General features: G+C 38.2%; 1 protein-coding gene across 6 annotated transcripts in view; it reads left to right on the top strand.

The window, feature by feature from the left end:
* grik4 (glutamate receptor, ionotropic, kainate 4) overlaps positions 1–24,518 on the top strand; it is a 345,779-nt gene that overhangs the window by 242,601 nt on the left and 78,660 nt on the right. For all 6 annotated transcript variants that reach the window (XM_016670188.1, XM_007549419.2, XM_016670189.1 and 3 more), the window contains one exon: positions 1,756–1,809. In XM_016670188.1, coding sequence (XP_016525674.1) covers positions 1,756–1,809 — 54 coding nt within the window. The remainder of the gene's footprint in view (positions 1–1,755; positions 1,810–24,518) is intronic.

Consider the following 24,518-nt stretch of genomic DNA (forward strand, 5'->3'; position numbering starts at 1 on the left):
TTGATTGATTGATTGATTGATTGATTGATACAGCTGGCAGGCTCAACCAATGTGACTCTACATAAAAGCACAGATGTTGTTTCAGCTGAATAAACAAAGGCCTTTAGAGCTGTTTATATTGTAATAAATTGCATGTAGGTAAACTATTTCTAAATAGGTGACTCCTGAAGTCTGTTGGTTTTACGAGATTTTTACTTGGGGGAAGTAGTAGATTATTATCCCTGAAAACTGCATGTTCATAGCCTGTGAACTTTATAATTATGCAGTACTTTTGTGTTGGTCCATCACAAAAGTCCTAAATAGTAACAGTAGTTTGACTGGATACGCTACTCTCTCTGCTCTTTATATGATATTTTTAAGAGGCAATCCTGCAGCAGATTGCTTTGAAGTCAAATCTGTGGTATAGCTCAGAGATGCCAAACATGTCAAAAAGTGAATGACTACAAATCTGCCAGTCTCACACGGTCCTCAGGGTTTGTCCTAAATGAAAAGCAGGAAGCATTATTTAAAGGCAGCAAATGGGTTTCATTTTTCATCCTGTGATTGTTTTGTTTATGTTCTGCGCTCTCTGTGAAATCTGTGCAGTAACCATACATCATGACGTGAACCCTGCTGTATGTTGTTAAAAGCGGTAGTCACCCAAAGAAGATGTGTCGCGCATTGTTATATATAATTTTCTGCATCAGAAAGAAAACTGTTTTTTATCCTACAGCTTTGCTTTTTTTGTGTGTGAAGCTAAAGGGTAAATGCCAACCAATAGTTGTCATATAGCTGTAATTAGTGGACGTAGTTTTAAAATGACCGTGCGCACTGTTTGAGGATACGTTGAGTTTATTTGGAGTTCTGTCACAAACAATTTATTTGCTGCTTTTCTGTAATATTTAGTAGCGTTATACTTCTTAGAAATTTATTTTCTAAACTTCTTTTTCTTACACCTCATCTGAATATTCCTGATTCATAACTGAGTCTTGTTAACGGCACACATTCAGGAACATTCTTAGACATTAATAATTCTTCACTGACACAAAATCCTCAAATCATTTTCATGTTTGAGATGCTCATTATGCAAATTTTGAACATGAAAATTCTGCTTTAAAAAAAGGAAATATTCAAGGTTAAGCTTCAAATGTGGCACATCTGAGACGTGCATTAGGCTTTTTATTTATTTATTTATTTATTTATTTTTTATTTAAGCCCTTTGTACCTACAAATGCAGTTGAAATTTATGGATTTAAGATTACCTGTCTGCCTAGCCTGATTAAACTAAAGTCGCCATCTTAATGAATTTCTGTTCAGATCATGTGTTTTAAGAAAATAATCTTCATAAAGTTCACCCTGCCCTTCTCAGCTGCTCCTCGCCGACTTTGATTTAATCAGACTGTGTGACAGCGTGGAGCAGCATACCAATGGAGCTCAGAAATTAATTGCTCCATCGAGAGGTTTCGTTAGATGATGATGCGTCAGTGCTTATCAAGATGTGGATTTGATCTGCATGCTCAGATGAAGCTCCAGTTACATGAGTCAGTGACCTCTCAACCGTTTTCCTCCCTCCTTATTTTTCCCTCGGAGCCTTATGTTTTGTTCTTCTCCGCCCCTTTGTGTGTCTGACTTTGAACTTCACACTGTTTTTTTTGTTTGTTTTTTGTTTTTTTTCTGCCAAAGACTCTCCTTAGTTTTGTTCTGGTCTTTGTAGATGGTTAATTTTTCTCACTTTTTACTCCTCTCCCTATGCCCTTCTTGTCTTTTCCCCTGCAGGCATCAGAGTTGGGGATGTTGTCTGTCTACTACACTTACATCTTCACCTCCCTGGTAAGGAAATGCATGGACATGTTGGCAATTATAATACAAATTTCACACCTAAAGGAGCACATCAATAATCTAACGCTGCACTCATGTAATGAATTACAACAGAAAACTTTAATTGGTACTCTACTTTGAATTAATGCTTCATTAGGAAGAGCTCATATAGAGGACTGATGGCATGGATTCATTACTTCAGAGTTAAATGGTTGATTTTCTACCTCATTTTGTTGAGCAGCATATTAGAGACTTGCTGTAGCGGCCACCATGGCTCCAGTCATTGAAGAGCATTTTAGCACCAAATAAATAAATAAGTGGTGGGACTTGATTAAGTTTTTAATCGAGTTAATAGTAGTCTGCAATAGATGATTTCAATTAATCACATTTTACTGGTAAACTATGTGTCAGCAAAATAAGCAACATTTTCACTTCAAAACCATTTTTGCTGCTACTTGGTTATTCAACCATCAGATTGTTGCAATGTGCTTTTACACCCATTCAATTTTCAAGCGTTTTAGAAACCCCTGATAACTGAGGTAGCTTCTTTTTAAAAAAATTCTTTCTTAGAAATGAGGCATGTGGACGTTGACACGACCGTTGGAGAGGTCTGTGCTCGCTACATGTTTCACATTGAGATGTTGTTTTAGACTTCTGGCTCCTTTGTACACAACCTGCACATAAAAGTGGGTGAATTTCAAGACGCCAAATTGCAGTGTCACATTTCTTATGTTTATGTATGGAGCGTTTTTCTATTTTCTGTAGGTTACACTTGATTGCGCTATGAAGCAGCACAATTCTGGAATATACATAATGCCACTCCTTTAAAATAAATTATTTAAAAATATGTTTTTTGCTGCTTGTACTTCTGGTGCTGCTGCTGCTAACACTTTATTTAAGAATACAAGAGTTAACTAGACTCACTGGATAAATGAATGATTTTTAACTGTTCTCTTTCTTGTTGATTGATTTTTTTTTATGAATGCTTATTGGTAAAGTAGTGGTTTTGTTTGCATGGTTGAATGAACATTTTTTTCTAAACCAAAATATTTCAGTCTCAGCAGCTCTGTTCACATTATCTATTCTAGTTGTAAACCTATTAGGACATTTTGTCAGAGTTCTTCATTTGGGCTTCTTTGAAATTGTCTTGGTTTTTCGGAAACTTTGGCGTGATCTTAGTGGGATGATCTCCTCTGGGTAATAATCTTTTGATAATCAAGCCTGTGTTTCTCACAGCTCTGCTGCCTTTTGCCCTGATATATACCAACCCATTTATAGTATGTTGTGTTTTCCATCCGTCGACTGAGCTCTGCTTCTTGGATAAAAGAATAATTGATACAGCATCAATTCACAGCAGATTCAGTTTTGAGGCACCTAACTAGTCAAATAGGTCCAATTGCTATTCAATTACATTTACCAGCCACTTTATTAAGTAAGCCTGTTTAACAGCTTATTAACACTAATGGCAGATCTGCAGATCACATGAGAGCAACTTACTACATTTAAATATCCAGATGGCTGTAAAGAGCATTTGTTACAGCTTGACGGTGATGGAGAGGAAAAAGGACTAGAGGGAGTCTGAACATAGCGTGATTGTTGATGCAGGCCAGCGGGACCTCAGTGTTTCAGAAACTGCTGATGTGCTTGTATAAGTACAGAAATATCCACCGTGCTGCAGTTTTGAGGACAGTTTTGGCAGGTGGGTACAACGTGATAGAAAAGCAACATAAACACACATGTTACAACAAATATTGTGTGACTGAAACCATCTCTCAATGCAAAGCAAGTCACAGCTTGATGCAGATGAGGAATAGCATCAACAAGTGTTGATTTATCAACACTTGTTGACAGCTAATGTCAGAAAGCCGAGACTATAAATCTGCATCAGTTTTTCAGAAACACAGCTGGCAAAATTTGAGTTCAGTAAGTTTGAATGTGTGTGGGAAATTGAGAAGATTGTTTGCACTAAAATCTAAGTATTGGTGGAAAAGAGTGGAGGAAGCAGATATTCTGTTTATGCCCAGACTCATTAGTTGAATTGGTTTACATCCGGTCAGGCTGTGCTGACCGGATGTAAACATTAAGCCACCCCTCTTGTGTTGGGATCTCTGTCTGAGACTTTAAATAAACAAATAACTATTACTTTTCCTTTTATTTTGACAAGACTCAATTGTCAAAAGCTGTTTTTAATAGCTTTTCCAAGTAAAACACTTGGTGAATATATTTTCTTGACTGCGCCAGCCGACCAACCCTCTCTTTAGCCGAAGCTAGCTGACCATCTCCAGTGAACTTGCAGTCTGGTATTTACTGTGTTGAGGGAAGGCCATCCATTCACAACTGGAAGAACAAGCAGTCCAAAAGTCATCTGAAGTAAGATTAGTCCATGGTATGGTTAAGGCTAAACCCCAAGATTTCAGTAACATAAGGTTAACGTCAATCCCTCTTAAAATGATCTTGATTAGAGTTGTAATTTCTTATTCATAGCTTGTTTCTGTTTTTTCTGCAGTGATAATTTCACACTAAGCTTAAGGACTTGATGCTTTCCTGTCTATATTTCTGGAGCTAAAGCAGCCTCCCATTGTCTTTGTAGTCATTAGTTTAATCATAAACATCAATTCTCCTGGACATGATCAAATGCTAATACTTCGAAGCTCAATTCGTCACTGATCGCAAATTATTCAGTGTTGGTCAAGAATCTTCTTTTTTTTTTTCTAATTCTGTAACTTTGATCATTATCTAAATCATTCACATTTTTATTGTTGCTTAATTGTCTGTTTTATATGCGAATGAATAGCTTATGAAATTAACGATCACCCTGGCAGAAGTCTTGATGTGAAAATGTCATGAACCAGCAGACCCCATAATTCACTTTTTGAGATTTAGTTATAACCTTCAATCCGAACGAGCTTAACTTTGAGTAAAATTAAACAAAATAATTTAAGGAAAAATTTAATTTATGCCTTCTTCTTACCAGTGTGTTCCTTTTATATGACATGTCTTTAAAAAACTGCCTTACAGCGAAGTGATGTACAGTTGGCCGTTAGTCTGTGATGAAGCAGCCAAACATATCAAAGCGGCAGCCCTGCATTTTCTACAGGCTCAGATGACTCAGATGACGACTTGAGTGCTTGTCCATAAGGAGAGAAAAGGCTTCTTTTTCTTTAATGTAGGTTTATATCAGATCCACTCCAGAAAAAGGTCCCTGTCTCTGATGTTTTAGCATTCAGAGGGCTTGAGGTCAGCAGTGTTACGTTCTGAATGCTAACACTGCAGAAGCATACTGCCGCAGAGGGGCGAACTCAGTAGTTTAAGCTAGGTGAAACATGAACATTTAAATCGTGACAAACGAGAAACGTTGTTTGAAAGCAGCAAAGTAATTTGTCCCTCATATGATAGTTTTATTTGTGCCTGGTCTGCTACATCTCCTTGAAAGCTGTAACATGACGTGAATCTCAGACAGGTGTGTGACATTGAAAAATTTAATCAGCAAAGGAATAAGTATCGTTTTTATCATGTGTGTCATTTATTTAACTGGATGGAAGTATGAGGCAGCATGACTGGCTAGAGCAGGCATGTGGTTCAAAACAAAAAATAAACAAACAGCCTTTTGTCTTAATGGGCTCAGATTTTCTGGACGCTTGTTTTGATTTATCTTTTGACATTTGACACGCTGCAACATATGGCCGGTCCTGAATACCATCCAGTTCTCCGATTAAAGTTTATACTGGAATATTTCAATAAAATTATCGAGTTACCGCAGTTTTCCTGCGAAAGTATTGTGCTATTCCTTACTTATCTTTGTTTTAAACAATATTATGTATGAATGCTTGGGTTCATAAATAATAAAAACACCTTCTGCTTTAGAACGAATCCACAAAATATAAAATTGCATTTCTCTGTCTTCCATAAATATTCATATTTTTTCTCTGCTCAGCAGGTATGAATAAAATGGAATTTTATCCAAAAGCAGACTTGATGGTGTGCAAACGTTTTTAATGGTATGAATTTCTGTAGTTTTTGTGAACTGCTTAACTTCAAAAGTCGGTGCACTGTTACATTTATAATATGTTCTCACAGGTGTCAGTGGAGAGTCCTGCCAGTCTAAGCTGTCCTTTTTCTGATAGATTGTTGGTCAAACAACATTTACAAAGATTAGCTTAGGTTGCACACTAGGAGGCACTAAAACAAGAAGCTGTCCAAAAGACACTAAAAATCTTACTGCACAATTTAGCTCCCAACACAGTATTTACACAGTGGTGATGGGGGTTTTGTTTAATTTTTTTCTGTTTCTCCCAGCAAGAGCTGCACTGCTCTTAACACTGCTTAAAGTTTGAGATCACACATGAAAACTGCCAGTTTTACTAAATGTTCAAATTGTGCATTAGAGTTTAGTTAAAAAAAAGGCAGGCAAAGCAAAAGATGAATGATCTGAAGATAAAACTGAAAGGTTTTAATTATGCATTTGAAGCAATTCATTCACGCTCACTGATTTTCACAAAGTCCTTCTGCATGTCTTCTTGGAAGTTTCTATTTTATATGACAAAGGAATGATTAGCATTGAGGTGGAGAGACATTTGGAAAGTATTTGTAATTGCGATGTGAAGCTGACCACTGATCTGAGGATAACATCTGCATTGGGTTAAGATGTGCGACGGTTATCTGAGGACCATAACGACGGTGGCTCAGAGAAAATCTGACTCTACAGTAAACTTAGCAGATAGCTGCTCCTTTTTGTAAATTAATGAGGTTCAAAACACTTTGCTCTAATAGCGCTGCTGAGAGGATTCATATCAAGCTGATTCATGACTCATTAAGCGTATGCTAGCTTCCTCCTCAACCCTTGAAATGCCGTCTTCTGTTCTCGCTCCGTTCTCCTTCAGCTGGCTTATTTTTTCTCACTTTACATGTTTTCACATTGTAAATAATCTTGCTTTTCTTCTGCTGAAGGACAGCCCACGGATCTTTGTGCTTTCAAAATAATGACCCATCAACCACCCATTCAGTGACACCATTTTCCTAAACTAAAAAACAATCCAGCTATTGCTCTGTGAAGCACCATAACTTTAGTTGACATTATTTAATGATCAGCTGGGTGCCCTTGGCAGCCAGGGATGGCATGCAGAAGCTGTGAGATTAAAAACTGCTCAGCTTTTGTCTCTTTAGTTGTTGTAATTAGTGACTCATCCTAGTTATTGTGTTTTAAATGGCTCTGGCTCTTGCATAAATACACAGAAGAGGACAATGGCAACTTTCAGGATGCGCTTTCCCTCAGTTTTTCAGCGCTAATTGTACTTCTCCGGACATAACACATTGCATTCTTTGTTTGCTTTACCGTCCGCTTATGAAAGTGCATCACCATTTTATCAGGCTATCCTTTTCATAAAAGCTGTTATGTCTTCAAGCAGCTTAAAGCCCTTTGAACAGGCAGCGTCCAACGTGATGTTCTCAGAGCATGACGTGCAACAAAAACGCAACTGAGTAGTTAGCTTTGTTTGATGGTGTTCTGCAGTTTCTTTCATGTTTTTTACCCTGTTGGCTTTTTGTTCTGTTTAAATTAAGCCCATACACTTTACCTGAAAGGTAAATCTCGCTTTGTTCTAGGAATCTCTGTACACCCAGGTTTTATGCGGTGTTCATGACAAAAACCTGCTTTTTGGGGTGCAGACTTACTCTGTATTTTGATCTTCTTCTGGTAGTTCTCTGCAGCTTAAATGTACTTTTTGAAGAAAATAAACAAATAAAAAAAAAAGAGTCATTACACACTTTAGATTACCTGAAAAACTGTTTCCCACAAATTCATGATTTTGCATGACACTAGATTGTAAAAACTGTGTGCAAGGTAAAATTTTGAAAAACAAAAACAATTTAAATTCAATTCTTGAATGAAAGTCACTTTGTATCTTATCTATTAGCAGTACATAAAATATGTCAGAGTTAAATAGAATAGTACATAATATGTCTCATTTGATCTTTAATCTTAGAAGATAATAAACACAACTCCATCTGCATGATTGATTGTTTGAGTTTGGCATCTTCAGCTACAAGGTTGTGTGGTAAGATTGTGTTTATAAATGTCCATCTAGTATTGTCTTTCAACTTAAAAAAACCCCCCCATACTTTTATTTATTATTTCAGGGGGGGGAACCCTATGGAATATTTTTTTTATCATTCTTTCTATTTTTAAATCATTCCGGTGTGTCATGTTTTTCTACGCTTTCGTTTGTTCAAAAGAAAGCTATTATTATTCCTCTGTTATAAACCCAAGACCGGCTTGTAAAGCTCAGTGTTATGAACCTTTTATACCTGCTGGAAAAATGGAAAAAATGTTTCATCTGTGTTGGAAAGATATACCGTTAATTTCCATAAATACAAACACCTCTGGATGCAATATAACCTTTTTTTTTTTAATCCACTCATCTCAGGCCAACACAAGATATACTAAAATAAACTTGCAGATCTCCATGTGTTATCAACGTAAGAACTTGATCTGTTTTAATTAAGTGTGTGTGCGCAGGCGGTTTCACCTTCAGATGGCACCTAATTAAATTTTTGTAGAAGTGAAAGTTCAGTCCTGAACTCCAGATTGGAGTCGCTGGCCATTTAAAACCGTGTCGTAGATCTGAACAGTTACCGCATATCACTGCGTAATCTGATCAAAAGAACATTTAATCAATCCAAATTGCTTTCAAGAGTTTTTGGGTGCAGTTGTAATCCCAGGAGGGTAAAAGTGAGTTAGAGGTCCCACCGTGTTTTGATAAATTATGATACAGTAGTCATTGGTTTCAGAGCGGGCTATTTTAGGGAGAGTGAACTGCTGGTTATTTAAGCTTCAAAGGTGCTCTAAATTTATGCTCCTAATATTTTTTGGGTATTTGCATGGAAAGATGCTATCCTTAGTAGTAAGAGTCTGAACATTATTTTCAAATCAGCCTTTCGCTTGCCTTCTAATGTAGACATAAAATCCCCTTGTTGGAAAAAAGACGGTTATTTATGCATTTCATGCTGTGTAATTGTTACAATATTTCATGGATGCAGGTAAAAAAAAAAAGGGGGAATAACTTGAGTGATTTATACACTGCTTTCATGCCACAGCAACCTGCCTTCAATTAAATGTAAAAGTAGGAAATGTAAAAGTAAATGTAACCACTTATCTGTTTTATATGGTGTTAAATCTTAAGATGTTCGGGGCTCATGCCGCATTGTTGTTTCATGGTAATGAATTTCTATGTATACAAAAAAAAAACAACTTGAAGCTAGAGGAGAACTGGATGCCAAAACATGAAAAAACACCACTGAGTCAACAGAGAACAGGCTGACAATTATGAAAAGGAAACTCCTGGGCTTTATTAAACCCGTATCTTAGCTGGAAATGAACTGAGTGAGGAGAGAGGTGAGCTTTCCTCACGTAGCTACAAGAAGCACTGAAGCCAAATAATTTAGACAAAATAGCAGGAAGTAGGTTGTGCTGACTTGATAAGTTACAATTCAAATTTTTGTTGATGAATAAAAAAGTCAATTTGGAAGGTTTGCCATAAATTAAATCACGTTATTTTCCAGATGTTAACATAAAGAATTAACTTGTATTTCTGAAAATGTCTTAAAACAGAACTGACTACATACAATGTGGTGGACTGTAGGATTTGTACGCTTCTTTCACCAGTCATTAGTAGGATTAGTTACTTGAACATAGTAATCTGAAAAGTTACATTTATTGATAAATACATGCATTTCTAAAGAGGATCAGGTAAGATTTAAGGATTTGTAGCAGAATAAGTCATAACATGATGCATAGCAACTGACTATTAACTCTGTGGAGCTACAGAAACTTTTGATTATAGATGTTCATAGTTGACTAGCAGATCGTTCAGGCCTGTACACATGAATCATTCTTAATTTTCCATCCTGTTTGCATCCTGCTCTCCCTTCCCCATCCAGATATCTGAATTCTGTTCGCTCTACTTTGTCCAGCCATTCACTACTCCTGTCTTCCTGTGCTGACACTTCATCTGTATCTGCTCCTGACAACTCTGACTAACGATCTGCCACACTGCTCCTCTGCCTAATCTGTTTCCCCTGAATCATCATCTCAAGACGCTCATCAGTGTCTTCAAGTGGCCGGCCATCTCCAGTCTTGATTTTTCTCTTGCCCACTAACAGATTTAACTTCCAGCTGTAGAAAATGCTTTATTTTTCTTCAGCTGATTTTTTTTTGTTGTTTGTCTGACTAGTGTGGTGTGAAGAGCTGGATAAGGAAGTAAGGTTAGGCAAGGGTAATTTGTTTCGCCCGTCATCACTGAGCAGAATGTTGACCTTCTTTTCATCGTGCTCCCATGTTTGAAGCTACATCATGTGCAGTTGTATCGCCCTGTTTCCATTATCCACACGTTCTTCCATTTTCTATACCCACTTGTCTGTGCAGAGTCACAGGGAAGATGGCTCCCTATGTGCAGCAGTCGTAGAGCAAAAGGTCTCCAGTCCATTACATGGCAACACAAGCCATGTTTCCATCCAATTGGCACTAGAATTTTGAACCAACTTTAAACAATTTTGCAAAAAAAGAAAATGTGAATTAGTCATGTTTCCATCTACTGGTTTGGAACGAATCAGCCAGGCTACATACTTCCTCAGAGGTTAATGCTGCTCATTGGTGTAATAAATAAGCTGCAGAGTTTGCAAACTACAGAAAAATCTCAGAAAAATCGAGTCCCTGCTCTCTGAGCTGGAAGTTCACGATGTCAGAACTTCGGCACATGTAGCTCGTGTGTTTCCAAATCCCCTTTTGCGCATTACGCCCTTTTTGGGAAAATCCAGAAACCACCTCAAGCAAGCTTAAAAACTTTTTTTATTTAGAATTTTGCCATTTCCTTCAAACATTTCCAATCTGATACCTCAAAATGCACATGAAGAAAACACAGATGGAAACACGGCTTCAGAGACGCTCAGGACAGACAACCATGCACGCACTCACTCATACCTCAGGGCAATTTAGAGATCCCAATTAACTGTGTTTGAACTGTGAGAGGAAGCCGCAGTACCTGGAGAGAACCCACGCGTGAGTGGGTAGAATATGCACAGCCCATACAAAAAGACCCTGGGCCAGCATTCGGACTTATGACCTTCGTGCCGCAAGCAACAGTGCTAACAACCCTGCCGCTGTGCAGCGCCTTCTTCCATGAAATTTAGTTTTATAGCTTGCACATTTAATTGTAAATAAAAAGCAAGTGAGGATTTAGACGAGGTCCCTGTGGAGAGGATTGGTGAGAGTTAAGCATCTTTTTCTCATCCTTATTAAAAGAGCAAATTATCATCAGACAAAGCTCCCCGGGGTGAAGATCGTTCTTTTTTTTGCTGCTCATCGTTTTTTAAAAGCTGTTAAATTCAACTTGTTACATGTTGTAATGGTCTCTGAGATTTGCTTTGAACTCCTTACCAAATTAGCTGCGCTCTGAGATTTCAGGGGCTTTGGGCTTAGATAATGAAAAGTAATTCTTAACCTGCAAATTACTTTTTCTTGATGATGCTGATAAACTTTAGACAAACAGGTGACTGAAGTGAAGAATTCCTTCCCCCGTTTTTTAGACTTTGGCTCGTCAGAACCAAAAACATGAATGTATTTTACTAGGACTTTAAGTGAAGGACCGACACAATGTAGCACATAACTACAAATGGGAAGAGAAGAATGGATTATTTTCACATTTGTCCTAATCATAAAAATTTGAGTGTTTATTGTGCATTTATTAGCCACCCTGAGTCAATGTCTTTGCTGAAATTTCAAGTCCTTTGTGGTCTGCCACTGCGAGGTTTGCACATATAGAAACAGATTTTTTTATCCGTTCTTGTTTACAAAATTTCACAAATTTAGCTACATCTTATAGCGACTGTAATCTTTAAATTTTGCTCTGGTTTTATTCATGTCACCTTGTTGGAGGGTGAACCTTTGGCTCAGACTTTTTTTTCACTTTCTGACCATGTCTCACTGTGACGATGGTGTTTTTTTGGGTGTTAGTTTTTCCCCACAAAGCATCTTGCATGTAGCTCAAACCTTTCAGATTCATATTAACAAAGTGGCTTCTTGTATTTGTGCTCATCTTGGTTACATTTGACAAGCTGCACAGGGGACTATAGCTATGGGTTTGGCCTCCATTATGTTTCAACAACTTTTTCATTAAGGCCAGATTTTTGGAGAGCACCATCAGTAATTATACTTTAAGCAGATGTACCCATCTTGCAGTATGTTTTCAGGTGTGCTGTACTCTTCCCACTTTTGGATGATGGATTGAGCACTGCTCTGCGATGTGATGAAAGCTTGGGTTATTATTTTATAGTCTAACCCCGCTGTAATCTTTTCCACAACGTTTCCTCTGATGTGTCTGGTATAATCCTTGGGCTTGATGATGCCGTTTGTTCTCTAATGTTCTGTAATAAATATATGAGGCCTTCACAGAACAGATCCATTTGTGAGCAGGCGGAACGTGCAAAGTTCATCCAAAAAGACCGTACACCGAATTCTGAAGGCATTTTCTTGCACCTGATTTTATTTCAGATTCTTTTTTTTTTTATTATTATTAAAAAAAATTTCCACTTCACAATCATCCACTACAAAAATTTGATAAAATCCATAAAATGTTGTGAAAGAAAGAATATGAAAATGCTCTAGCAATATAAATACTTTGGCAAGCTCTGTGGGATGTATCAAAAAAAAAATTCTGTTGTAAATCACGCAGGATCTTTATATCTGATCCTCAAGGACCACTTAATGTTAGGTTAATGTTTTCAGATATAAATCCACAACTTTAAGAGTTTTGGTGGGCAAAAAGAGACTGAGAAATTCAACTGGGTTTCTACAGCTTTGTGCTGTGAGAGGAAAACTTTGTCTCTGGGAGAAAAAGTTGTTCACATGATTACACCCTCCACCATCACCAGACCCACCCTCCTCCCCCCTCACACACACACACACACACAGGCAGATTCTCCACTCCACAGCCTCCGTCTAAGTGATTTGTATCCTGCGATCCAAACCTCTCCGTTGGATTGAATAAATCACATCAAGTTGCGAGTGACTCATCCTATGTTGACGGGATGCCTAATGTCATTTGAAGGTTAGATGAGCACGAGATTGGGCCTGGCAGCGCCCCGTGTGGCCCACTTTCACTTTGTGATGTCATTTTGAGCCTTGATGCGAGGCTCGCAGGCTCACTTTCTCTCACGCACAATCAAGTCCACGCAAAACAATCAAAAACACGCTTTGACACGTGGCGTCGGCTGACATATTATCCCCCTCTGCAAAGAGGGGGCCGTCCATTCCACCCCCTTCCTGCACTCTCCACCCCGCGCCTGTTTGTTTTGTTCTCCATGTTCCATTTCCTCTCCACACACCCATGATCCCTCCTGTCACTGCGTCGTCGTCATGCATCCTTGCCTGAACGTCTGCAGACATTTCCTGGCTGTCACACACACACACACACACACACACGCAAACACACACACACACACACACACACGCAAACACAAATGATAAAACTTAAATAAATAAACTCGTAGCCCCCTCCTCCCACCCCTTTACCCGGAAACCCTTTCCTCACTCATCCATACCAGTGTGTAACGCCTTGGCCTGCCTGTATGTGCTCCTCATGGAAATAAGCTGTATTGTTTTGGTGTTGTTTTGAAAATGCTTTTAATTAAATCCAGTTTAATTTAGTTTTATTTATATAGCACCAGACTACAACTAAACCTGCCTCAAGACACTTTGCTATACAAGAACGTTCAATTCCCACCCAACTGTTTCTGTTTGATTTTAATTAATATCACACCAATTCATTCCAGTTCAATCAGATCTGATCATACAGGATCCCCAAATCCCCTCCTCAAACGGCTGATATTCTGCACATTTTAGATGTTATTGCTTCACCTTACCAGATTCAACCAGTTCCGTTACCTTCCCAGCATATTATCAAGTTCTACAGATCCCTGTTAATGATATTTTAATTTCAATCATTTATATTGAAGCAGAAAAACAGATAAGAAAAAAGGCAGGGCACTTGAGGACAGGAACTGGACGCCCTTTAAATAGTCAGATTCATATTTATGAATATACGCTCACTGACCAGTTTATTTGGTGAACCTGTTTAATGCGTATCGCACAAAAGCAAATCATATGGCAGCAGCTCGATATATTTAAGCTTCGGCCAGCATAAATACGGAAGTTCAAACAGAGTATCACGGGTAATATGGGAGAGGAGATTTATAAGTGACTTGAAATGTGGGTTGTTTGTTGGCGCCAGGCAGACGGCGCTGAGTATTTTACAAACTGATGATCTACTGGGATTTTCACACACAGATTTACATAGAATGGTCCTTAAAAAGGGTCCAGGGAGCTGCGGCCATGTGGACGAAAATACCTTGCATATGGGGGGGAAGACAGACTGGTGCAAGATTACAGAAAGGCTCAGTCGGTCACTTGTTATAACCAAAGTATGCATAATATCACCTTTTTTCTTTTATTAGGAGGTTGGTTATCGTTGCTCTTGAAGGAATGTTAAAACTTTGCTCCATGAAGTGCATTAACTCATGACAGCCCACAAAATCAATTGTTTCTTGTCATCGTGTCTTCTTCTTCTCTCATGTTACCATTTGTCTGTGCAATGCCCTCTGCTTTTCTGTCATCACATCATCGTCTTCATAGGATGTCAGTGATTTTGGGCTGAAAAGTTAACGCTGCTATATTTCAAAAACAGATCTGCGTAAAGTGCATTTTCCATCTCACACTGGACTCCGTTTGGACTGCTCCACTTTTCTGTTCTGCTTTGCCTCGGCCATCTTTATTGCTCTTATCAACAGGCTTCACTTCGGAATGATAAGCGGCGCCCTCTTCTGGATGGAGGACACACTAAAACGCTGAAAAACTTCTAAATGGACGCTCTTAGTTAATTAAATAGAACTCATATTCATCTAATAAATCATTAATAATTAATCCTAAGTTGATTAATTGTTTGCATCTCTAATTAGGAAGAATTATCATCAGCAGGTTAGTGCCTTTTGTAATTTCCCCTATTTCTTTTTTCTAGCACTCCTCCTTACTTTTGTCATCCTCCATCTTTTCCCTCTTTTCTTTGAGTCTCTCCAGCTGTGCACAGTTGAATTGTATTGTTTATTCACGTCAAATTTATTGCTCACAAAGAAGAAAAACATCTTCGCCCACATTTCCCGAAATGTGAATGCGCAGACATGTTCCTGTAAATAAATGCAACAAACACTTGAATTTTACTGTTCCCTAAATGCACTGGGGAACGTGAGATTTATGTCACCAAAATAAAAAAGAAAAGGAAAAGTCTTGTCACTCAAACAGTTTCAGGGGAGCAACCACTGTGACTGTGAAAGTGATTGGGATTTAATTAATTCCCCTCCACGGCTTATGTAAAGTTCATATTTCGCTGTTTAGATGCAGAGTTTGAGAATCAATCAACTGAGTAATAGAAAAGGTAATAAGCTGCACGAATACTGACAACAGAGAGCTGCATCCAGGCAAAATATAAACCAATATTATCATTATGTCTCAACAAGCATGTCTCACCGAATAATGTTTCCCCGCTTTTCAATCCTAATGCCGAGACGACATGTCATCTTTGTTAGGGTCTGCTCTGATTGTGCTCCTGCTATTGAGAGGTCTAAAAATAAACACAGACTCTTCTGCAGTCAAGTAAACACATCATTCTGCTGCTGTAATTGACTCCAACTTTAGGAACCTCTGTTGATGTGTGTGCTTAATTTTGCAGTTTTAAAACCTGTCTGGTTTGGTTTTGTTTCAGTAATCTTCAAATGTATCTAAAAATAAGCAGCGAAAAACCCCAAATGCTGTCTGTTGCCTCTAAACAATGAGTTTTGTTCCTTAATTTTGTGTCACTTCTAAATCTTTTTATCACTTTACATAAAACATAATTTAATCTTTAAAGTCCTAAAGGCAAGTTTTTGTCAGGTTTCATAGAAAAAGGAAACAAACATTGCAAGTGTGCATTAAAAACAAACTGTTCATCAATTTTCTGGCATTTACTTTGCTGTTGCAAGCAGCAGTCATGGCTGGGTGCTTTGGATACATCGAGTACAACTGTGGCTTTTATAGCTTTTTATGAAGCTGTTATTATTTGCTTGATGAAATACTGACCAAACAGAACATTTCTCTAATACGTCCCCGATCTTTTTTCTTTTTTTGTGTGTGTGTCAGTACTATAACTCATTTTTATGGCTGTGGTTTGATCTAAAGTGTTAGCAAGGGGCTGTTTGACTAGCACAGGCAGCTAGCTTCACACCTTTATTTGTTTTGCTTTGTTCTGGCAATGTGTACATTCAGGTGATGTCCAAGTTATTGATTAAGTTTGATCCACGGTATTGACACAAAACTATTGTTCTGTGTAATTTTCTTCCTCTAACTTAGAAACGATGTTTCCAGACACTGAAGCATGTTCAATCTTTACATCTTGTTTGTCTGTCCTCTCCATGCACTTGGCAGTGGTCTCACTTTATCTTCTACCTTTTTTAAACTTATGTACATAGAGATGTGCATATAAACATTCTGCTTTGCCTCTTATACTGCTGGGTTGCTTTGGTGCACATGTGTCAAGCTTAATGTCTGTATTTAAAATTTCAGGTACAAATACATGTATAGATGCAAGTAAAGAGCTGTCCTTGTTTTACCACATCCTATTTAGAGGTTCAGATCTTCTTCAGAGCAACATTAAGTTGATGTTTTCAGTTCATCTTATTTTTATAGCTTTGTGAGCTTCGGATGATTCACTACATTAGAGTGAAATAAAGACTTATCTTTCAATGTATTTAAAACTGTACCTCAAATGCACTTTGGTACATTCCATTTTATTATTTCCTAAGTTATTTCCAAATTCCACATTCCTGTTTTTATTCTTTTTAATTCCAAGGTTTCCAATTAAACAAGATTTATTAACCCCAGAGATGTTTGTTTACGTAGTGAATGAAAACACTTTAATACAACGTCAAATTCTGTGAAGTTCTGCATCTTATTGCGGATCGCATTTTGTTTGTTAAATTCCATGATTTCATAGTTCGTTGCTTATTTTTGTGACGACACAGAAAATCTAAATAAATCTGTCAAGATTTAGAAAAGAGAAGTATTTTTGGGGTGCTGACCTCAGATTCCTAAAGATGCCACGTGGATCTGTTCACAACATCGGGATGTCTGGCCATCATGCGTGTCGTGGAGGAGGAAGTTCTTCTGTCCAATATGTGCAAAACATGTTTTCAGCCACAGAACATAAGCAGACAGACCTTGTAAAGATGCTGGATGAAGCTGCTAGGTGTCATTATGGCTGCACCGTCAGGCTGAAAAGAAGCAGGAAGGCATTACTCAAAATAACATCTAAAGTCAAGACCGTAGTTTTCAAATGCACTCAGGGACAAAGAGCTTTATTGTTGTAGATACATCATGTGGTGTTTGTCCATTATAGCCATTGTTACTTTTAGAGGAAAATGCTGAGAACTCCATCACAGCAGTAGCCTGGCCATTGCCTTCCTGCTCTATTCTAATCTCACTTCACAAGTCAGGGCTTTCTCCCTTTAATAAAATTTCAACCTGTTCAACCAGCAAACGGAAGGAAAACTTAGGAAAGATGATGCGCTGTTTTAGAATGGTAGTCTGCATGTATTTTTTGGTCTTACGTTTTGTTTTCAGCCCGCTTTGGCTAGGCTCCCAAATACTGAATTAACATTTTGGAGCATGCAGCTTTTAACATATACATAAAGTAAGCATGCTACTACTTCTTTTATCACATAGTATTTTTACACTACATGGATGTAGCATCAGATAAGATACTTGTTAACTGTCAGACTGAGTATCCTTTACTATCTTTTTATGCTAAAGATTTGCCAGATTTCAGTTTGATGTTTGCTGAACAAACTGAATCGTAAGAAAATGGAAATAATTAAATGTGGCGTCACACATTTTTGACTCAGAATATGTGTGAGCAGCTCTTGTTTATCGATTACTCTTTGTCAGCCTTGTTACAGCTAACTCTCCCTCGGAGCCCGATGTTTGGATGACTCAGCCTTGACAATTGTGTTGCAGCGTGGTTTAGTCCTAATCCCAGCGCCTGAGTCAGCTTACTATCAGGCTTGCAATAAAAAAGTTGTATTGGCTTGCAGACTTCATATGTCACATCTTTTCTGTGGTGATAACTTTCTATCTGTCTCCATCCCAACCCGATCCCTCTTATACTCAATCCTTCTCTCTTTTTTTTCCTACTTAGTTTATCTCTAAAGTATGGGATTAGGTCCTGGGGAGTTTTTTGAGGAGGGACAAAGTTTAAGCAAGCCACCGTATTATGATAAATCAAAAATCGACAGCAAAAGTATAAAACAATGTATACGTCAGAAATTTGGAGCCACACTGTGGCACAGTTGTTAAATCTGGTGACTTGCAGCAAATAGGTCTTGGCTTTAAATCTCAATTGAAGTTTTTCTGTGTGACATTTTTGCGTGTGTGTCCTACTCCAGCTTTGTCCCACACATTCCAACAACACACACATCCGTTCAATAGGCCTATAATTTTCCCTCGCTCTTAACTGTGGTGGCAGGGTTGGGACGGAGGCGCATTTGAAGCTTTGAAAATTGCAATTGAAAGTTGTAGGCACCATTTTGTACTGGTTGCCTCTTGCTTCTTGAAATGCATGTGTGAGAGTTGCTGAAAATGATGTATTAAAGGATATTATTTGAAAAGAAAGGGGGGAGAAAAATGCCTCTCTGGTAACCAAACCATGACTGCCTTTGATATGTGCAACTTTGTCTTTTTAAGATTGGAAAGAGCGCAGGGGAGCTTTTGAGGAAAACCTCACATTTTCTCTGTTGCTCCCTTAAAAGGACTTCAAAAGGAAAGAGCATTTTAAGGAAAGGTTTTTTGTGATTTTTGGAATCATTTTTTACCACAGCATATCTTAGGGGATTTTTCTTGCTTTTTTTTTTTTTCTTTGTTTTTACCCATTTTAACACAAAATCGGGACAATATTTTACTTTTATACTCTATTCAAAAGTAGAAATAAAAGCCTGAGTGATACTGTATCAGTAATTAGACGTAAGTAAACCAGTTGACTCTTATGTAAATAGCATCATGAGGTGATTAATGCTTGGACAATTAGATGAATAATCATGTGTAAGCAGCATGTCCCTGTCATATTTTATTCACTGCTTTTTGTTCAGAGACTGCAGTTGAATCAGATGGTGAATAATCACAGAAATGTAAAAAGCTGTTTGAACAACAATTTCCCACCTCCAACCCATTCACCCACATCCCACTCCCACACAAAAGGACTCCCTGCACCACCCTGCCACCTCCCCTCTGCACTAAAGATCACAGAGGAAGATATAAATATGAGACCAGGAAAGCTTCAGGATGAGATGGTGTCTCTCCCGCATCCTCATTCTGGTCTTCGGTAAGTTTTTCAGGTTGTGTGAGGTTCCCTCCCACTTCAAGCATTCTGTGTGTTCGTACATTAAGGGGAACGCTGTGTTGTATGATAAAGCAGAAAACTAAGTTGGAGAACCAACTTGGTTTTAAAGCACAACATGAAAAAGGAAGAAAAAAAATCTCTTTTTTAGAACAAAAGATCCCAGTGAGCTCCTGTCACTACACATTTACCAACCACAGAGCTTAGCTAGCAAGGCTAAAAAGCGTCTTACAAACGGAGCACAGAATAAATGTAGTCGGACCTAAATAGCCTTTAAGAGCAGGAAATGTACTCAGATGCTTTCTACTTGCATTATCTTTCAAATGACTTAAAATATTTAGAAATGGATACAATTGCGTACGATATTATCAAAGTATTATGTCACACAGCTTTCGACATATAATTATAAGGTCAACCTTATGGATGGTGTAATTGTTAAAAGCCTGCCTTCTAATATTTAAATATGCTGTTTTTCCACTGCTAATATTTTCCTTTATATTCTACACATAAATTAGAGAAGCGCTCACTGAAAAGGTAGGATTCACAATATAATTTGATATATTATGAGACTGACTACTTCATAAGCACTGGAATAATTTGATATTTCTCTATATCAGTGCAACAATTATGAATTATTTTTAATCTGTACTTTACTGAAGGACATAGAAGACATCTCGTTTCAGAAAATGAATTTTAAACAGGCAGAGTTTCATATTGTCTGCTGTGTTTTGTGTTTTTTTTTTTTTAAATCATTTTTCCTCCACACATTTTTATGAAAAGGACCTCCATGCAGACACAGCAGTGCAGTAAAATTAAAAGAAGCCTTCATAACTTTTCCCTTGGTATTTCTGTTTTGAAGCTTTCTCCACTGACATTATTTCATAAATGTCTTACTGGAAAGGACCGACACTGTTGGCTTGCAAGGTTGACGGTGTGTTGGGCCTCTGCCAGTGTAAGAATTACTCCAGCCATAAGGTCCCTGCAACTCAAATCCGCTGTCACTGCAACCGGCCAGACATAAATATACATATAACAATCTGAAAGGTTAATTTATTTCCAAAATTAACACATGCAGCCATTAAAAGCATCAAGAAAAAGTTGGTTTGTCTCCACCTCCAACATTCTCTGCTTAATTCAAGGTAATTTCACAGTCACCTCAAAATGAATTTAACTGGATGACCTGCTAGAAATTATGCAACTGGCAATTTATCTCGCTGCACAAGAGAAACGACTTGGGTTCACCCCACGCGCCCACAACGCTGTGAAGTATCCAGACGGAAACGACTGCAACTGGTGAGAAATTGATGGAGCTTCAATCTCAGTTTTCATGTCCAGTTATACAGAGTGGTGTGATGAATTTCATCAAGTGAAAAAGAAAAGACCCATGGTAAATCATTTATTCAATTTTTCAATTACAACCAGGTTCATAACAGGTCTGACATTTGGTAATATTCCTTCTCTCCGCTGCCCCTCCCCTCCCACGCTCCCTGAGAACATTGTAATTAAGAGGCTGCAGGAGGCTTTAGAGCTCAGCCTGAATTTATGCGGCAATTGATACAAGTATGAAATGACTTATTGCCCACAACACTGCATGAACATTTAAGCTATTAGCAGATAATCAGCATGCCACTAGGAATGGATTTTGCAACTGTGCAAGGGTCGGCTTCAGGCCTAAAGGGTTTAGCAAGTTATAACCTTCCATCTCTGCGAAGTTGAAGGGACGTCATTAATCAGCATTTTATCATTAAGAAAATCAATATGCAATTTACTGAAATGTTACTCGTCACCGCCTACTGGACTCAGTCTCTTCTCTCACAGTGCTGCCACACTAGATATAGAGTAGAGATGATTTTTCTTCCTTTTTCAAATTGTCACTGATGATTATCAGCTGTGACAGCTCTGTCTTTATCTCAGCCACGTTTTGCAGAGCAGAAAACAATAGCTTGAAGATCCAAGAATGCAGCAATGGATATGGATGTCTCTTTTAAACCACTCCAACAATTTTGGGGGGGTTTTTTGCAAAATATTGGTGGGACTGGTGCAATAAAATACAGGCTGACAACTGGAAGAGGTCGACAGAGAAGCCGTTTTTGGGATTTTACTTAGATCTCTAAGCAAAATCTTCCAAGTTTAGTGTTATTCAGTGTTTTAATTTAGTGTTTAATATCTCTGTCAGCAACTGTAATGACCATAGCAGATCCTTAGCAGGGATAAATATAACAGCAGATGTAAAAGGTAAAAAATATTTTCATTTTGTGTGTTTTTTTTTTGTTTTGTTTTGTTTTTTGCATAACTTTTGCATCAATGCAAACAGGTGTTGATGAAGCAATGGCAAGGAGGCCTCATTTATAAAGGTGGAGGAGGGACTAAACAGGGCCGTAAACCGGTGCGCGTCACTTTCCACCCAAAGGTTGTTCTGTAAAAACAAACCTGATGGGAGGATGTGCAATCCCTCACACAAACTCTGACCCATGAGCATGGCTGTTTTGGACGTAGGTGGAGAGGTGGGGATTTAAAGCTACGCTGCGTCGTAATTTTTTCAGACATCTAATGTGACTCCATATCAAATATTGATCGTTGATTAACTTTAACGTAATCTTTCAAAACAGCAGGGTTATTTATGCTTCCGCTGGTGAGCCAAAATTATTCATGAGAACCTTTCAAATAAAACAACCTGTAAACCAAATGAAATCTTAAATCAAAGTCCGTGAAACATTTCATCAAGGTTTTCTCACCATCACATTTCTCTCCCCGGATGATTAGAGGGCAACGCGTACTAAACATTGACGCACAAATATGATGAGGTGTGAGGCAATTAGACTGATTGATGAACACATTTAAGACCTGTGGGCCAAATGGGAGAATTGACAAAGGGTTTCAAAGTATTCACACCTGATGGACTGATGCCCTCTTCCATGACAGTACTCTCCTCCTGCAGGGGGCAGTGTGTTCCCGCACAGGTGCCTATCGTAAGCCCCTCACGCTTTAATATCACTGACACAAACCATGGTCAATGATGACCATGAGAAAAGCTAAATAAGTATGCCTCAGTGGTACTGTTTGAGTTTTCTAAATTAATACTCAGGACAAAGGATGGAAGGACGGATGGTAAATTTTGATTCATATGTCACTCAATCTCGTCATTGTGACTAATGTGAAATTATCATGTTTCTTACCTCATGTAACACGGATGACTGGTAATTCTCACCAACAACAAAATCCATTAATTTTAATGTGTTTAACAGTTTTTTTTTTCCTTGACAGTGTTAAGATGACTCGAGCTCATTGAAATACAGAGACCATTGAAATTCACAATGAAAAATGTGGTGAATAGAAGCAGCTTTTGTTCCTTAAAACACACCGTGAATACTAAATACAAGCCTCTCAACACTACATCTGACAAGATTGTCATATTTCAGGGAATATGGTTGAGTTTTATTCACAAAATGTATAAAAAAAATTGTTTCTTTCGTACAATGTTTTTGTCCCTTTCATTTGAGCAACTGAAATCTACGAGATTGAACACATGAAAGGGTGAACTTCCCTTCGTATATTTTAAGAATGTCTCCTAGGAAATATACCAATGCTCTCTGTGTGATGGGAAAAGAGTGCAGCGGGGTAAAAGAGAGGCACGCTTTATAACTTGGGATCCTACTATCAGCTGAATCAGTCCTCGTGGGATCTCATTAGTCACTGCTCAAGTTGGCTATATTGTTCCAAACACCAGTGGTCACATATTTGGACATCTTTAATAGCGGTATGGTTTGTGTGCAGTCACATGACTGGCAGACATGAGAAAAGAGTGAGACGTCCCAGAAAGCGAGCAAACGTGAAATTCCATTTGCAACGATAAAAGGGGCTGCTAAAGAACAGAAAAGGGAGCTGAAATGGAAGGACAGCTAAAGTTGAGGCTTCCATATTGTGTTGATTTTCAGAGGGAGAAGAGCTGGGAGGATGAAGCAACAGTTTTTGCTTGGTTGGCTCATGTTGAAACTGTTGATTGATCTCCAGGTGACAGCCGGTGTCACGGGCCCTCGGCCATGCTGTCATTCCCACACCCCTCCTTCATCCCTGCTCTGTCACTCTGCTTCACTCCTCCACTGCTTCTCACTTGTGCCAGCTTATGTCTCACCTTCCTCTCTATTTTAATTGATTTAACTTTCAGCTGTATTTTTTTCCCTTCCTCTGTATTCTTATTGTCATTCGGTTCACATTGGTTCATTGGTTGAGAGTCGGTTCGTCTGCTGTTTGTTTTTACCATCCGCCTCTGGTTTTTGTCAACTACAACGGTAACAACATGTTCTCCTATATGTCATCTCTTTCCCTCTATTTACAATGCAAGCATTGCTCATGTCCATGATTTTGCTTATTTTAGTTTGCTAGCAAAACTTAGCAGATTTCAGCAGTTCTCAGGGCTCACAAAGGATTATGGGAGCTAGGGAGACCCCTGAAGTACAATCTCCTTTCAGCTGTATTTTCTATGGTTGGATTTATGACACAGTAGGAACACAAAGATTGAATTTAGTTTGGAGACCGTATTTTCCCTCAAAGACGTGCCATAATACAAAAAGCCTTCTGTGTGTTGAAAAGAGAGTAAAGGGATTATTAAAAATACTGCAATACCTCTTCAATTACCGAGCACAATGGGGGTGACAATAACAAAAATGGAAAGAGTGTATTTTAATGTTGACGGTTCTGTTTTATATTGAAATATTTTACAAAGCAGCTTGTTAGAGATTGTAATTTAAGTCTTAGGCATGTCGGTGGTAAGTATTAATTTCAGTTGACAGGATTTGGAAAAATTGCATAATTAGATTTACACAAATGCTTGTCTTTAAAAGCTATTTTACTATTGGGATTTTAGTTATATGATGAAGTTGCCCTTCCACTTATCCCTTCAATTCCCTCTAAAGCTTATATCCTGGATTGTACAAACACGTCTAGGGAGAGAAAAATGTGGCACCCAATGACAGACTGCCCCCCTGGGTGGCGAGCCATACAGCAACTATAAAAATGATCCTGTCACCTGGCGGAGATTGAAAAGCCAGTATAAAAGTTATTTAAGGCAGACTTCTTGCTGTGCATATATTAAAAAGAAAATGAACTAACTCTACAGTAAAGCGTCCAATTCCATTTCTCTTGTGTCTCTGTGTTTTACACATGCAACAGGGACATAAATCTCTTTAGCCAGTTCCAATGTGGACTTAATATTAAGGTAAAGGTCACATTTGGCAAGGAATGCATATAATTAAGTCC

Source organism: Poecilia formosa, unplaced genomic scaffold, assembly GCF_000485575.1.
Source record: "Poecilia formosa unplaced genomic scaffold, Poecilia_formosa-5.1.2 Scaffold31, whole genome shotgun sequence".
Taxonomy (NCBI): domain Eukaryota; kingdom Metazoa; phylum Chordata; class Actinopteri; order Cyprinodontiformes; family Poeciliidae; genus Poecilia; species Poecilia formosa.